Here is a 16,480-nt window from a genome sequence, read left to right as displayed (position 1 = left end):
TGATGGAGGCAGAAACTGCCGTAGTCCGTGCCTCCCTTAACAGACCGACATATTTATTTTGCTGCTGTATGGTGACTGATTCAGTCACGAAAGACGTGGAACTCCGTCTTCACACTTTCCAGATGCCCCTTTGACAGTATGAGAAAGTTGAAGAGAGGTATTGATCTTTTGGTAGACAGTCCCCCAGGTAGTAGGATCACGTGATGGAGGAAAGACAAGGCATAGAGTGTGATACTAGTAGATTAGCCCTTCATTCATATTAAGGGGACTATGGAAATTCCAGGAAGAGGTACTTCACCTTTAAGAAAACTAAAACATTTTGTACTCAAACCAGAGGCTTGTGAGTCTGTGTTGAAAGAGAATACCAGCTCTTTCTGTGATTTCTCCCCTTCCAGATGCCCAAACAGGTGTTATGGGGAATTCTGTGTAGATTGCGGGTACTGACTAATAGCATTAACACAGCCGAAGGCAGAAGGTCTCTCTCTTATGAGTTTTTTAGGGAACACAGACAGATGCCGCCGGGAAGTGATGTCGAGGAGGCAGCCCTTAAGTTGGTATCAGGCCTACTGACCATCTGGCCATCCGTGGGGGTCTGCAGTATGGTTGTCATTCCAACCAGACCCTGAGAAATGGTGAGAGAGGTGGCAGTGATCGAATGGATCCTTGACTGGTAAATTCCCTGACTCTCCTTCAGGAAATGACATGGCTCTGAGCTGTAGGTTGGAGCCCAGAGCTGACACACGTTGAGGCCAGAGAGCTTGAGCTTAAGTGCCCTATGTGAACATGAATGTTTCATGATGGATAATACTCTCGTGAAATCATGTAGTCATCCAGTTACACCACTAAGTATCTTTATCAAATCAGGTCGCTGTGACATTCCTCTGTACTAATGAGTAAATCTGCAAGATAGCATTGAGAAAAAATATAGAACATGACATAATTATTTGTACTAAGTTGGATTTAATTATCACTTAAAATTAGCCTATTCGGTCAATGCCAGTTCAGGCAAGGAGCCACATTTGCATTGTGAAATATTCAATTTAAATGGTTTTATACCAAAGCAACAATAGCTAAAAAATTACGCAGATGGATAACATGTGGTTGGAGACATTTGTAATTAATCAGTAAAGAGAAAAGTTGAGTAATGAGCTCAGCCAAAACCAGGAGAAAAAAACGGAATGATGAAGAGAGCGATGGAGTGAGAGCTGCTCTGGTGGGGTGTCCTCCTCCGTGCCTCTGCTGTCTTGCTTCAGGACGGCCATTTTTAGATCACCCTCTGGTTAAAGCTGAGCTGCTTGCCCAGTGTGTAACGTGGCTGCTCCTTCTCTTATGCTCTCCTGCTCCTTCTCTTATGCGCTTCTGCTTGTATTCCAGCTTGAGGCCTGAAGCCCCAGAATCAGGTAGCGAGAGCGGTAATACGGGGGCCGTGCAGGACCCTGGAAGCTGCTGTGTACTCGCATGCCATTCCGATCCCCCGCAATGAGGTTACACTCCTTCACTGGGTCTCCATCACTTGCGTCCCGATGCTTTAAGCATGTGCTCTCACAGCGATCTTGCAGGGACCGTGTGGGCTTGGCTAGCTGGTCCGACTTGTTCTCTGGCCTGCCAGTATGTCAGCTGATCTGTTACTTGATTATTTCCATTTGTGTTTCAGTCCTTCTTTGGTGGGATGTGCGTGGAAAAGTCTCCAAAGGTGATGAACCCCTGATGTGTCTGTGTGTTTGCCGGCTTCTGATTTCCATGCTTCCTCTGAGCAGCTTTCATGTTAAAATAATGCTGCATGTTGGTCTTCGACGTGCCAGTGCAGTTAGACGTTGCTGCATGTTGGTCATCGACGTGCCAGTGCAGTTAGACGTTGCTGCATGTTGGTCTTCGACGTGCCGGTGCAGTTAGACGTTGCTGCATGTTGGTTATCGACGTGCCGGTGCAGTTAGACGTTGCTGCATGTTGGTCATCGACGTGCCGGTGCAGTTAGACGTTGCTGCATGTTGGTCATCGACGTGCCGGTGCAGTTACACATTGCTGCATGTTGGTCTTCGATGTGCCGGTGCAGTTAGACGTTGCTGCATGTTGATCATCGACGTGCCAGTGCAGTTAGACGTTGCTGCATGTTGGTCTTCGATGTGCCAGTGCAGTTAGATGTCGATGGGAGGCAGCATGTTGGTCATCGACGTGCCAATGCAGTTAGATGTTGCTGCATGTTGGTCATCGATGTGCCAGTGCAGTTAGACATCGACGGGAGGCAGCATGTTGGTCATTGACGTGCCAGTGCAGTTAGACGTTGCTGCATGTTGGTCTTCGATGTGCCAGTGCAGTTAGACGTCGACGGGAGGCAGCATGTTGGTCATCGACGTGCCAGTGCAGTTAGATGTTGCTGCATGTTGGTCTTCTATGTGCCAGTGCAGTTAGACGTTGCTGCATGTTGGTCATCGACGTGCCAGTGCAGTTAGACGTTGCTGCATGTTGGTCATCGACGTGCCAGTGCAGTTAGACGTTGCTGCATGTTGGTCGACATGCCAGTGCAGTTAGACGTTGCTGCATGTTGGTCATCGACGTGCCAGTGCAGTTAGACGTCGACGGGAGGCAGCACTCTGTCTTTGTCCTTTCTCTTGTGCTTAACTGTGGATTCAGCCTTTTAATTCCACGTTTGAATATTAAAACCCTTTGCCTTGTGGTAAGTGGTTTTGTTTCCATTTTAGTTCCATTAGCCTAATTATTATTGTGTGTTTTTTTATGTAAAAAATATTTGTTCCTGGTTCTAGTTGTATTGTGGCTACATGTTAAAGTCAAGATGTTCTTGGAAATTCTTCCTAAAAGCAGATGGTTGTTCAGCAACTAAGGACCACAGAGTCATCTCTAAACCTAATGGACACACATGATTTTGTCCCGGAACAAAGCTGAACAGGATGAGTTCTGTGAGGCCTGTCATTCTGCTGAACACAGCCCTTTGGTTTCTAAACAAAGGCAAAGCTACTTCATTTGTCTCTCGCCTCAGCAAACTGTTAGCTGTGTACATTATTTAGGTAGCTGGCATCTTATACTTGTTCTGAAAACATTTCGTGGTTCCTATTATGGGAAACTGGAGATTTGTCCATCTTCTTCATTTCAATATATAATATATTAGATGGTGCCACCTCAGACTGTCAGTTGCGGAGTATTACTTACCTACAGTATGTGTGCATTTTTTAGTTATTGACATGTAAACTTTCCCCTGAGTAATAAGCTTGACACTTTTAAGCTGGATAATTATTGTGGATAAAGAGTGTCCTGGGTCATGGATTTTGGTGGCACTAATGTTTGTTATTAACCCTTGTTATTAAAGGCCCTCTGAGGTTGTCACACAGATGCCGCCTCCTGGCTCTGCCCTCATCCTGATTGCCAGAGCTCACCTTAGACCTTCTGCGCATGTTGCTTGTGCAGTTTAGTCCAGGAATGTGACGTCTTGGATTAACTACATGGTTATCAAGATCCTTTTTTTTTTTTTTTTGGTATTGCAAAGTCATCAGCTCCCCAACTGATGCCAGACTGACCACCCTGCTCCGCGATGGCTTAAGTTATAATTGCTAAAATATGTGCTTTTGGAATTAATGCTTAGACTTTTTGTGGTTATTGTGATTTTTTTTTTTAAATCCAACAGTGCATCTCTAGTTTGGACTATCCTAAACTTATGTTCACTGATATTTGACGATTGTTTTTCTCTTTTGGAAGCTTTCTGTTGGCCTATGGCACAAATCAGTTTATCCATTCATCAATTCATTCCTCGAATGATGATGATGATTAAAACAGTAAAATGGGGGATAAACCTGTTTCAAGCTGAAACATTGTATGTCATTAGTGTTCCAGCAAACCAGCCAATCAACATGTTCAGTAGACACAGGTTTCTTTTGACTCATGGCTGCTCAAAATGGATGTGGGAGCGAGTGTGTTCAGTATACACAGTTGTACACAGCAGCTCTGCGTGAGGGTGCAGTTGCGGGGGGTGCGAGAGGGTGCAGCTGAGGGGGTGCGAGAGTGCGCAGCCGCGGGGAGTGCGCCCTGTGAGCGTGTGAGGGGCCGCTGTGGGGAGTGTGCAGCGGTGGGGAGTGCACCCTGTGAGCGGGTGAGGGGCCGCTGTGGGGTCAGTGGCTTAATCGCTGCCTAGATACATTTTCTAATATTAGCAGGTTTCCTTGATTTGTTCAGGCCGCTCTGCTGACTACTGAGCACATGGCAGCAGTCCGTCCAATAGCAGCGCAGGGATACTGCTTTCGCATCACCCCTCTCTAGCAACAGTGACTCTCCTTTTATTTATTTGTCGCTTCCCTCCGTGGTGTCATCGCTGTGAATGAAACGCTCCCCAACGAGAGGAGCGGGCGAGAACTGTGTGCGCCAGTGCCCCCGCCCCCCAGCCCCCGTCACCCCCCCAGTCCTGTGAAGTTGGAGTCTGAGTCAGAGCGAGCAGTCACTGGCGATGCTCCATGCCCCAGCTGCGAGGTGCAGTAAGCGGGCTTTAAGTCTGGCAGAAGCAGGCTAGTGATGAGCGCTGGATGGGGAGTGAGGGCGCACTGACTTGTGGAGTGCTCGCCTGCGACGGTGAAAAGAGCAAGAATGAGGAGAGGAGAGTGTTTTCTCCCCTTTTTTGGTGGCGTCGGGAGGGAGATGGATGGCGTGAGTGTGGAGTGCGATGGTTGGGTGTTTCGGTGCCACGTGGCTCTGCCTGGCGCCCCTCTTTTCCCTGCCCGCATACAGAGGCTGTCAAACTGCCTGCCTGCTCTGCTTGTCCACTTGTCTGTCTGGCCGAAGCCCCGGTGAGTGTTACCCTCTGCTATGGTAAATCACTTTCTGCTTTTTTGTTTCCTTGTTTGGTACGCCGTGATCGCCGCGGGCTTGCCGAGCGGCACGCTGTCCTGCGAGCGGCTCTGGGTGCCGGCTGAGTTAACGCACCATCCTCCACTTCCCACCTGAAAGGGAATACTTCTCTTCTTTCTTTTTTAATGGGATGGCCAACTTTCTGTGGATTTGCTGGTTTAAAGATGTGCTCTGTTGGGGGGGGGAGCTGGCATCCAGGCTCCTGTACGTCACTCCCTTGCCTATTATTCTTTGCGACGTCCCAGACAAACGGGCGGTTGGCTGTGAAGGTGGCACCGCCTCAGTCCGCTCTCGTCCCCTGAATTTTGAGTTGCTGGACATTGTAAACATCCTCTCTGGCTGCCACTGTTATGTTACGGATGCCTGCTGAGAGCTCGGTCCCAGTTGGGAGCCCTTTGCTGCGTGGGCATCTCTGTCATTTCTGCCCTTTTTGCGCATGGTTATCTTAGACGGGGGTTACCGGCATGGTTAACTTAGACGGGGGTTACCGGCATGGTTAACTTAGACGGGGGTTACCGGCATGGTTAACTTAGACGGGGGTTACCGGCATGGTTAACTTAGACGGGGGTTACCGGCATGGTTATCTTAGACGGGGGTTACCGGCATGGTTAACTTAGACGGGGGTTACCGGCATGGTTATCTTAGACGGGGGTTACCGACGACCGTATCCCTCTAACCGTGCCGCGTACTTTGCTCCCAGTGCCTCCTGTTCATCAGAGGTGAGTCAGAACAGCAGAACTGCAATTTTCTGTACTGTTGCATTTATAAAAGTACAGCCTTACCAGGGCAGGGCAACAAAAATGGTTTTGGGGCTGTTTTGCCGTTCTTAATACAGACCTTCCCCAGTCGCCGTGTGGTAACCTGTGCGGCCATTTTGACGGCTGATGTGAGCACAGGGCATTTTAGCTGAACAGGATATGCTGCCAAACCAGAGAGGGTGGTATTAAGGGGATAACGCTATAGTTACACAGCTACCAGCCCTACTCCCAACCTGAATCGTCACCTCTGCGCGGTCATTGTGAGGACTGGTGTGAGCTGACCGATGAACCTGAGAGGGCAGTGATTTTAATGGGGAATGACCCCGGTTTCACACAGCTTGTATCTTCCTTGTTGGTTTTTAAGTAGTAGGTGTATAAGGTTACTTCCCAAATGTGTGACTCCGCACAGGACGTTTTGTTAGATTTTTTTTATCCTCCTCAGGGATTTCTGGAGTCGAGCCATTGCAGTGACATTTTTAAAATAACCTTTAATGGACTTAGTGGGTGCAGGATGAAGATGTTCTCTGCAAAGGCCAGGCTCGGTGTCGGAGCACAGGCGATCTGGCAGATGTCTCCGCACGCGGTTAAATGAAGCCATGCTCTGCAGACACCCTCATTAGTATCATGGCTGACATTTCCTGTTAGGGGGACACGTCGTTTGCGCCGTAAATCCCAGAGATGATGAATATTCCTAAAGAATATAAGTTTAATTAAAAATCTTAATAAATACACCACATATCAAATCTGAAAATTCAAACAATGTAAATTCTCAGGCTGGGTGTATGCTTTTGTAGGCTGGTTTAAATTCATACTCATCAGTGCTTAAAATGTTCCCGAAGGGGCTGGAGATCTTTTCAATTGCAGCAAAATGCAGATCGATGATTCACATTTTCACCACTTTGCAGACGGCTCTGCATCCTGCGTCATAATCACGTTTAATGTCTTTATTTCTGCTTTACGGCTGGCTGACAACAATTAATGATGCATCAAAATATCAAATATATAAATTATAATGACTTCTCGCTGTTGTCTTGGAGAAAAGCTGTCTAGCCGTGATATATTACCCAAGTTTAGGTAAAACAACTTGCTTACACATAAGTAGAACACAGTCGTTAACGTTCGTCATTTGATCGATGAAAGCCTTTAATGAAATTATACAGGACTATGTATTTATCAATATTTATACAGCAATGCAAGTCACTGTCTTCCATAATTTAATCTCTGTGTATACAATGCATACCAGAGGATATTTCAGTCACCCCACAGCAAGGACTGCAGGGGATATTCTTCTATGTCGTACATCATCTGTGATGTAACGTGTGTTGAGTAATAGGGTACCAGATGAGTAGGTGTCTGATACTGTTCTTGGATTAAACAGACTTTCATACTCTCCGTGTGTAATCTGTCATAAATGATCCTTTTGAAAAACAAAATTAAAATGAATGTAAAGCAAAAACTAACAGCATGAGCCGGGTCAGTCTCCCTGCTATACAAAGAGAAGTTAAAGCTAAACACACAGAGCAAAGAGAAGTTCTTTGGAAAATGTAACTGAAGTAGGTACCAAAAAATGTTGCATTCCAGAATGTTCCGTATGGTACTAATGGAAAAAATCAGCATCTGTATGTAAATTTAGACTGGGGAAACATATTATTGAAAAAAGGTACTGCTAAACATAAAGACTGAGAGAGGACATGAGCAAATGCAAGAATTATATCTAATTATCAAGATATTTTTAAAGGTTTAATTCTCCTTCGTAAGGCTGGCTGTCATTAATGGTCTGGTTATGTACTACATGTGCATGACTTGTGTCTGAGCCCATCCTAACATGCGGTTTATTACAGGCTTTGATGAGGCGTATAACTGATTACATAAATCAGCAAGTGTTTGCATTGTTAATCACTGTATTACATCAAACAGCCAAACAAACAGAACCACAACGTGCCACATAAACAATCACGATAACTTATCTAAATGTGCTGCATGGTTTTTTTTAGATTTTATTTTGCTGTGAAGGACAAATTGTTATATTGTTATAGCCCAGAGAAATTCCCTGCTTATATTCTTTTGTAATGGGTTATTCACTCTTTCTCAAAAAATCATATTGAATAATTGTTTTTTAATATTGGCACATTTGCACTGGAATACAGTGATTTAATTTTTTTTCCCCAGTCTAGATAATCACATCATTGTGAGCAATAAATATCCCACAATGCATCCTCTGGTGGTCGCTGGATATGTTTCAGTTGGAGACTCTTAATCCTTCTCATTATTGAGCCCAACTTTGTCTTTCTGCCCCGATAGCTCTTCCTTCTTTAATTGTCATTGTGTTGTGTGAATATGTGCTATGAGGATGACGCAGGACAGCTTTCTCTGCTACACCTGTGTGTTTCCGCTTCAGTCTTCATGCAGAGTGCAGAGCTCCCCCTGCCCCCCCTTCAGATCTGGTCAGGTGTGAGGTCTCTGGCTTTCGCGGTATTCCAGCGTTTTTATTACGGTGCATGCGGGGACGGGTATCACTTGAAACACAAGGGAACCCGAGAAGATGTGTAAATGTAGAAATATGGTGGCGCTGTTGGCTTCCGGGCTGCCGTAGAGGCGAGCCGGGGCAGGTTCGGCCGGTGTGGGAGTGATGCGTGATAGGGAGATGCGACTCGCTTGGGTCTTATGGCCGTGAATATCTGTCTGCGAGGGAAAGTTTGTTCCCGTCTCAGACAATGTTGAACTTCTTATTAAAAACCAAACAAGAGGCTTTGTTAGGATGCGTAGTGTTGCCAGCAAAGTCATGCAAAGCCGGCAGTTTGCTCATAAGATCTCACCTTTTTAGCCTCCTGCCTGTCAAAGAGGGTCAGTTAGAAGGAATTCAGTGAAGAGTTAAAGAGCTATTCCTGGTGTTGGCGGGCTGGTGTGCATGTTTTACAGGCCGGTTGGAAGAGCTAACAGCCATCCTAAGTAGAGGTTTCTGAGAGCATGACTGTACACCTGAATGGTGTCATTTTACACAGCATTTGCGAAGGACCTACATCTGCCTTGCATCAGAGCTGCTGTGGAGTCCATCCCAGTTATCTGTCCATGGCTAATGGCCTCTTAGCCACCCCAGTGCCACCGTCGTGATCGTGTCACATTCTCAGTGTTGTTTCTCTGTCCCCCTTGTCGTCACCAGGCCTCACTCTCCCAGCACCAAAGACGTAGGAGCCTGCCTCTGCTGCACGTATCAGCCTGTCCACAGGAGCATGTTGCCGACACCGTCACTCTGCTCCATCGTCTGGCTGAACCGAGGCATTAAGCTGAGGAAGGCCCTCCACTCCGCTAACACGGGCCAGCTCTGAGGAAGGCCCTCCACTCCGCTAACACGGGCCAGCTCTGAGGAAGGCCCTCCACTCCGCTAACACGGGCCAGCTCTGAGGAAGGCCCTCCACTCCGCTAACACGGGCCAGCTCTGAGGAAGGCCCTCTACTCCGCTAACACGGGCCAGCTCTGAGTTTGCCTCGCTCCTGCTCTCTGCTTCAGGTCTCACTGGATTTTTTTCTTTTTCCTTTTTTTAAAAAAAAAAATAAAAAATAATCAACAGTATTTTCAAGGATCTGGAAGTACTTCCAGCATCACCCTCCACCCTTTGGCATCCTGACTCCACTCTGTGTTGCCAAAGTCCTACGTTTTATGTCCTCTCGCTCTGTTTTGTTCACGCTAAAGTCCGATAATGGCCGCAGAATGCTTCCAGTTCCGTGCCCTGTATGAGTACAGCAGGGACTGGGAGGGAGACATCGACCTTGCGCCAGGGGACATCCTGACTGTGGACAAAGTGTCCCTGCTGTCACTGGGCTTCAAGGAGGGTGACGAGCTGCACCCCGAGCGAGTGGGCTGGATCGTGGGCGTCAACGAGCGCACTAAACAGAGGGGCAACTTTCCGGGCACCTACGTGCAGTATGTGGGCCCCGTGAAGATGGCCCTGCCGTCCAGCCAGGCGCGCCTGCAGAGACCCCTGCCGGCCGCCCCCAGAGCCGAGCCACCGCCTGCACAGCGAGGTAAGTGGGACCTAGCCGGCCCCCCCTTCGGCTCACGGCACAGCGGGGGGGTGCTGGAGCCCAGTGGCAGTGCAGTGTGCTGTGTTGTCATCATCGGCATCATTATTATTTTGTAGAGAGTAACTAAGTGTATATATCACATGTGACCAGGTATATTCAAATGTCAGTGAGACAGCAGATAGACCCCAAGGTAGTCTGTGCACAGACCTGCACGTTCCAGCTCTCCCTAACGGAAGTCCGGACTTTTTTCTTCTGGGGTTTTTTTTTTATTACTGTTCTTTCGGTGATAAACACATAACATAGCAGATATAAGGCCTTTTATTCTACTGTTCAGACTGAACTGTTCATGGTACTTTGTGAGGTCGGGGGGGTTCTATCACATTTGATCTTTTTTCGTACTTCCCCCACCTTTGTACATTTGAACTCTGACATTTACATTGAAGGATTGGAGGTATTAGCAGCCTGCCCCAAGTGAACTATGTCAGCTGGTGTCGTAATGGCTAAAGCCCTGGACAGACAGGTTGCTGGTTTGAATTTCCCTGTCATGTCCTCGCCCCGCATCTCGTCCCCTTTCCCCCTCGTGTCCTCGCCCCACATCTCGTCCACTTTCCCCCTCGTGTCCTCGCCCCGCATCTCGTCCCCTTTCCCCCTCGTGTCCTCGCCCCGCATCTCGTCCCCTTTCCCTCTCGTGTCCTCGCCCCGCATCTCGTCCCCTTTCCCCCTCATGTCCTCGCCCCGCATCTCGTCCCCTTTCCCCCTCGTGTCCTCGCCCCGCATCTCGTCCCCTTTCCCCCTCGTGTCCTCGCCCCGCATCTCGTCCCCTTTCCCCCTCGTGTCCTCGCCCCGCATCTCGTCCCCTTTCCCCCTCGTGTCCTCGCCCCGCATCTCGTCCCCTTTCCCCCTCGTGTCCTCGCCCCACATCTCGTCCCCTTTCCCCCTCGTGTCCTCGCCCCGCATCTCGTCCCCTTTCCCCCTCGTGTCCTCGCCCCGCATCTCGTCCCCTTTCCCCCTCGTGTCCTCGCCCCGCATCTCGTCCCCTTTCCCCCTCGTGTCCTCGCCCCGCATCTCGTCCCCTTTCCCTCTCGTGTCTTCGTCCTTGCCCTGCACCTCGTCTCTGCTAGACTTCAATCCCCCCTGCCCCCAAACCCAACACGAACCGGAGGAGACAGTGGCCTCAAACTTTCCCTCCCACTGCCTGAGCGGCAGCGTGTAGCTCAGGTAGGGGGGGTGGGTGGACCTGGTGCTGAAGCAGCACATTCCTCCGTGGTCATGTGACACTGCTCCAATATTTGCCTTGTATTCGCCCCCTTCGGGGAGTCGGGCCGGCCCAGTTCCGCTCCAGACCGCGAGCTCACTGGAGCGACGAAAATTGTCCTCGCATCTGTCCAAGAGCTGAATATCACCAGCTGACATTTTGCCCTCCACTGCTCACTCTCTTCTGTTTCTGTCTTACCGACCACATATTCATCCCGTTTTTACCAGTAAGTGTTTTTAATTTCATTTTATATTTTATGCAAGCTTGCTTATATCTGTCTGAAGTTTGAGTCGCATGTAATGTGCTGTTTAATAAAACACATGGTGAATAGGGCTGGGTACTGCACTTCAGTACTTTTGTGATACTGACAGAAATGCTCAGATTCTGTCGAGGATTGAAAAATGAATTATCTTTCGGTGCCAAATTCTGATACCCAAACAATACAGCACAGCCTTACACAGGACAGCAATACCCAAACTCATGGTCTGTGAGCTAATAAGCATGCAGCATATGTGTGTAAAGATTTAAAGTCGCTGGTGATTGGCTGTCTAACATAACGTTTCACGATCATGTCATATAGGCTGGAGGAAAAACTTATGCCCAAAGACTTGCAAACTGGTCATTTTTGTTTGTCGTGTGGTGTAAAAAATGTCTAAGAAATCAATAGTGTGGCCAACATTTTTGGAGACAGTGCAAATAAATTTTATAACCAGGTACACCAATGCAACTTGCAAATAAGCACCTCATTTATGCCTAAATATGCCTTGTCGTATATGATGTGAAACACCCAGAGCAAGTGAGAATTGGTGTGATGTGTTTGCATGTGTGTGTGTGAGCGAGATCATTGGAACTCGGTCCGATTGCAGTACTGAGGAGGTGCTTACAGTGATTAGCTGCGGATTGCTTAAGCACAAGCACCGGCGCTAACAGGAAAGCAGAAGTGCAAGAAAAGAGACCAAAATAGCGCAGTGAAACCTGCCACCGCTTATTAGCCGGATAATGTTACGTCATTTTTCTATCCTGTGGAAAATGAAAGATCGGTCTGTGGACCTGGTTTATTTATGAGTTATAAACATGTTGTGGGTCGTATAGGTAAAATAAAAGTAAAAGGCTGTGCCTTATGAACGCGATGGACCCCCCCCCCCCCCCCAGTAACTAACCAACAACTAACAAAACCACTTGTTCAAATAATAGATTTGTAATATAATGTTTAATGTTGTTTTTGTTGTTGTTGAAACTGATTTAAGAACATTGATATTGTTCAGGAACCAGTACCAACATCAGAGTATCATTCTGCTGCAGGTATTGAACATTTTTCAATGATGCCATAATGATCAGGGTTTTTAAAGCTTTTTCAGTGACAGTGACTCGACCAGCCGGCATGATACGAGAGGAACGGGAAAAGTGCATATTAATCATTCCTATTTACTCGTCCGTGCGTGAGAGGAACTGGAGGTTGTCACTTCATGTTTTAACGGCATGAAAACACATTTTTTCCCTGGATTAGCATGGTTTAGATGCCTGGTGCTTCATTGTAAGGGTATTTACAGTCTTTATGCACATTTATCACTCTCTGTAACAGGCCTCTGCCTGATGCGGCTTCCCCTTTATCCTGTGAATATCTGCTGTACCGTCTGTGCTGCTTTAGTTTTCAGTTACGCAGGGATCTGGTTTTGTCTGACTGGAAGCTGGTTATGTACTGGTTGTGGTTGATCTGTCAGGATGTGACTGCAAGGTAGTCTGCATTTGAGCAGCAGAGCTGCACGTTCACCCTTAAAATCATTAAAGGACAACTTCCTTCTCCCCTTGCTATAGAAATGTGACTTTATTACCACCCAAATGAAATTCCGGCAGTAATCCTTTGGCTTATAAACGCTATAAACATTTAGCTCTCCGTTTACCTATCTTTGTAAAGGCGGCCATATACGCAGATAGTGCTGCCGGTTTAAGAACTCTGGACTGAACGCTGTTGAAACGCATCCCAGAGCAGAGCATGGCGGTACCTGAGAGGTCAGCTTCTCTCTGCCTGTCGCTGCTGCTGGAAACCCCCAGCTGCTGGTGTCAGGCCTCCAGTCAGCTGCTGGTGTCAGGCCTCCAGTCAGCTGCTGGTGTCAGGCCTCCAGTCAGCTGCTGGTGTCAGGCCTCCAGTCAGCTGCTGGTGTCAGGCCTCCAGTCAGCTGCTGGTGTCAGGCCTCCAGTCAGCTGCTGGTGTCAGGCCTCCAGTCAGCTGCTGGTGTCAGGCCTCCAGTCAGCTGCTGGTGTCAGGCCTCCAGTCAGCTGCTGGTGTCAGGCCTCCAGTCAGCTGCTGGTGAGCACAGCAGGCCCATCTAGTGGGGCTGTGTGTGGCTGAACGTGCCCTTCATACACGGCTCCAGCATGCCCCGTTTACCCTAAATGGCAGCTGGATTCGTGGGAAAGCCAGCTTACATGAGCATGAATCCAGTCTTTACCCTGGTATTGCCAGGACGGGCTCGTATTTGTGATTAGTGACACCTGAAGCTTCATACATCCTACTGGGTGCAGCACAGTCAGTTTGGGTGTTGCTCCTGGGTCCCTGTCTGTGATCTTGTGTGCTGCCATTTTGCAACTGAACTTGCTTTCAGTCGTGTGGACTTTCACAATCACTTCACTTGTGGTTGACCAGGACAGCTCTAGTAGGGTAGAAAATGTGGTGAACTGACTTGTTGGAGAGATGGTGCCAAGTGGAATGTTGATAACTCCTGTACAGCCACCCACTCTGTCACTTTCTTTTTACAGGAGATTGACTGTGAGATTAAGCAGTGAGAAAGCAGGGCCTTACGTATGTCACCTTGGATAAAAGGCTGTGCTGAATGCAGGCGACTCAACTCCACAGTAGCTGTGCAAAAAGTAGCTGAATAGTAGCAGATATGAAAGCGCTAATGCAGAAAGCAAAAGCTGACATTGATGCTTTACCTTCTTATTTATGTAATATGTGTTCTTTAGTGCGCTTTACCAGCATATTAGCTTATCTGTTTTTTGCTATAAGGTGTCTTGAATAATCGGGGGGGGGGGGGGGTCAATCTAGGTTACATAAAATTTGACTTGCGTAAGCGATTGTGGATTCTTTTTGAGAGTCTAGATCTGTCATTTCCTATGATACACTTTTATGCATGTCTAAATGTGTGAACATATTTGAAATGCTCTCACACACATACTCCTTGTGTGTATAGATGGTGAAGGTTGCTCCCTTTTACATGAAGGAATGAGGATATGCCTGTAAAATGCCGACTGCCTTGGTTCACTTCCCTAAGTCTTAGCATGGAGTGTAAGGAGGAGCTGCAGGCATCTGTGCTGTGTAAGGCTGTGCTGTGTAGCCTGTCCTGTGTAAGGCTGTGCTGTGTAGCCTGTCCTGTGTAAGGCTGTGCTGTGTAGCCTGTCCTGTGTAAGGCTGTGCTGTGTAGCCTGTCCTGTGTAAGGCTGTGCTGTGTAGCCTGTCCTGTGTAAGGCTGTGCTGTGTAGCCTGTCCTGTGTAAGGCTGTGCTGTGTAGCCTGTCCTGTGTAAGGCTGTGCTGTGTAGCCTGTCCTGTGTAAGGCTGTGCTGTGTAGCCTGTCCTGTGGAAGGCTGTGCTGTGTAGCCTGTCCTGTGGAAGGCTGTGCTGTGTAGCCTGTCCTGTGTAAGGCTGTGCTGTGTAGCCTGTCCTGTGTAAGGCTGTGCTGTGTAGCCTGTCCTGTGTAAGGCTGTGCTGTGTAGCCTGTCCTGTGTAAGGCTGTGCTGTGTAGCCTGTCCTGTGGAAGGCTGTGCTGTGTAGCCTGTCCTGTGGAAGGCTGTGCTGTGTAGCCTGTCCTGTGTAAGGCTGTGCTGTGTAGCCTGTCCTGTGTAAGGCTGTGCTGTAATGAGTGTGACCAATACGTGTCATTTATCACCTGTCTTTAGAAATACAATTACAAGAATTCAAATCAGTAGGACAATTAAAAACGTAGCATTGAATCCAGCATTTATGTTGAAGACAATTGGTTGGGGTTTTTTTTTCCTTCCATTGGGACCTAAATTTTAATTTATTTTTTTCTTAGATACGACTTCAAAATAAGGCTACCCTTATGAATGGTTTATAATCTGGTTATTAATTAAGTTGTAATGTTAAGTTTTAATTAGGTTATAACCGTTTTCTTTTTATTAATGAGTTGCTACCATTTCCACGCGGCAAAGGAAGCCTCATTGTGATGTGGCCCCTTATCTTCCTTCTAGTATTGGGCTACTACACTGCCAACAAGTATGATCATACAGTCAGTGGCTTTGTAGTCGTATGCAGTCACAGGCAGCTGGATTCACACTGAGGTCTGTCTTCATCACTGTCTCGGCTGGAGGTCCACTTCATACATTCGTACTTTGAATTCACAGATTTTGATTGTGCACGGATAGTATCAGCTACTCCTCTAATCTAACTTTAGTATCCTTGGTAACATTTCATCTTCTGATATGATAAATATTATTTGGAAAAGTGAGTAACAAAGCTATTGCAGTGAGTCTCAATGTCTGATTTAGGGCTAGGAGATACAGACCGGAAACCATATCATTTATAGGCAGAATAGCGATGCACAGTGTGTTTATTTTCTGTCAAGTGGGCGAAATGTTTAATCTTAAGTCAAACCACATGCAAGGTGTCAGCATCACTTTTGTTAAAGAGCTTGTGGTCAAAATCAAATGCAGATTCAGCACAGTGTTTCTCTCCCTGTTTGGAAATACGCGTCAGTACTGAAAAGCTGTATATTTATTCCAAGTAGAAGTTAAAATGAAGGCAAATTATCACTGTTGTATGTGGCAAAGCAGCTACGGCATGAAAGCCTTTCACTCAGATTTTCTCTGCTTATCACATTGCTCTCAAAGCAGAAGTGGAATGTTTAGGAACAAATAACTATCTACACCTAAAACCTATTTGGCAAATGGCTGTAAAAGCAGAAGCCTAACGAGCGCTGAAGGTGCAGCTCTGAGAGATCCTGAAAGATCAACTCCGCCAACTTATCTGTAGACTATACCAAGCTTTGTTTGGCTACAGTTTGTTTTGCGGGGCTCCATCTCCGCACTGCTGCTCCATACTGAAAATCTCAGGAGCACAAAATGTAGGCGCTCAGAGGAGCACATCCATATGTTTTCCGTCTTTACTGTATTACTGATAAATCGTTTGGTAATAATATACAATTTACAGAAAGAGCAGTGTTTTTCATTTTAAAGGAAAAAGTCACAAAGTGAAGTAGTGCTTTAAGAGAAAAAAACAATATTAAATGGTGGTTTTATAAACATTAACCCCAAAGTTCATTGCCACCAAAGGGCCAAGCGAGACTGAGAGTGCTGAACACGGGGAGGTGACATCCTGCGCATAATCGTCCCCAACCCGCAATATGACAATGAGGACAAGCTCCACTCTAATCGCTGTCTGTCGTGCTCTCTCACTCACACCAGTCCTGTCTGCTTATCGAATATTGGTTCCAATTCTAATACTGTAAAAATAAAAAATGTTTGTGACAAAACACTGCATTTATTCTTTTTAAAGAGCCCAACTTCAACCTTTATAACAAAGGTTACTTGAAGCAGTTATGTAATTTCCATATTTTGTTAAAGCAAAAACAGGGTGTTTCAG

At 47.1% G+C, this 16,480-nt stretch overlaps 1 protein-coding gene across 3 annotated transcripts in view; it reads left to right on the top strand.

The window, feature by feature from the left end:
- The window catches only part of pik3r2 (phosphoinositide-3-kinase, regulatory subunit 2 (beta)), a 43,543-nt gene that overhangs the window by 728 nt on the left and 26,335 nt on the right, over nt 1-16,480 (top strand). Inside the window, exons 2-3 of one of the 3 annotated variants that reach the window (XM_072699558.1) lie at nt 1,655-1,693; nt 8,767-9,628. In XM_072699558.1, the coding sequence (XP_072555659.1) occupies nt 9,304-9,628 (325 nt within the window). In that variant the 5' untranslated portion in view covers nt 1,655-1,693; nt 8,767-9,303. Of the gene's footprint in view, nt 1-1,654; nt 1,694-4,467; nt 4,788-8,766; nt 9,629-16,480 lie in introns of those variants that run through there. The other 2 variants (XM_072699560.1, XM_072699557.1) reach the window with 2 other exon arrangements.

Source organism: Paramormyrops kingsleyae, chromosome 15 (assembly GCF_048594095.1).
Source record: "Paramormyrops kingsleyae isolate MSU_618 chromosome 15, PKINGS_0.4, whole genome shotgun sequence".
Lineage (NCBI taxonomy): Eukaryota > Metazoa > Chordata > Actinopteri > Osteoglossiformes > Mormyridae > Paramormyrops > Paramormyrops kingsleyae.
Note: the sequence above shows the minus strand (reverse complement) of the source record. Positions and strands in the feature narration are given on the sequence as shown.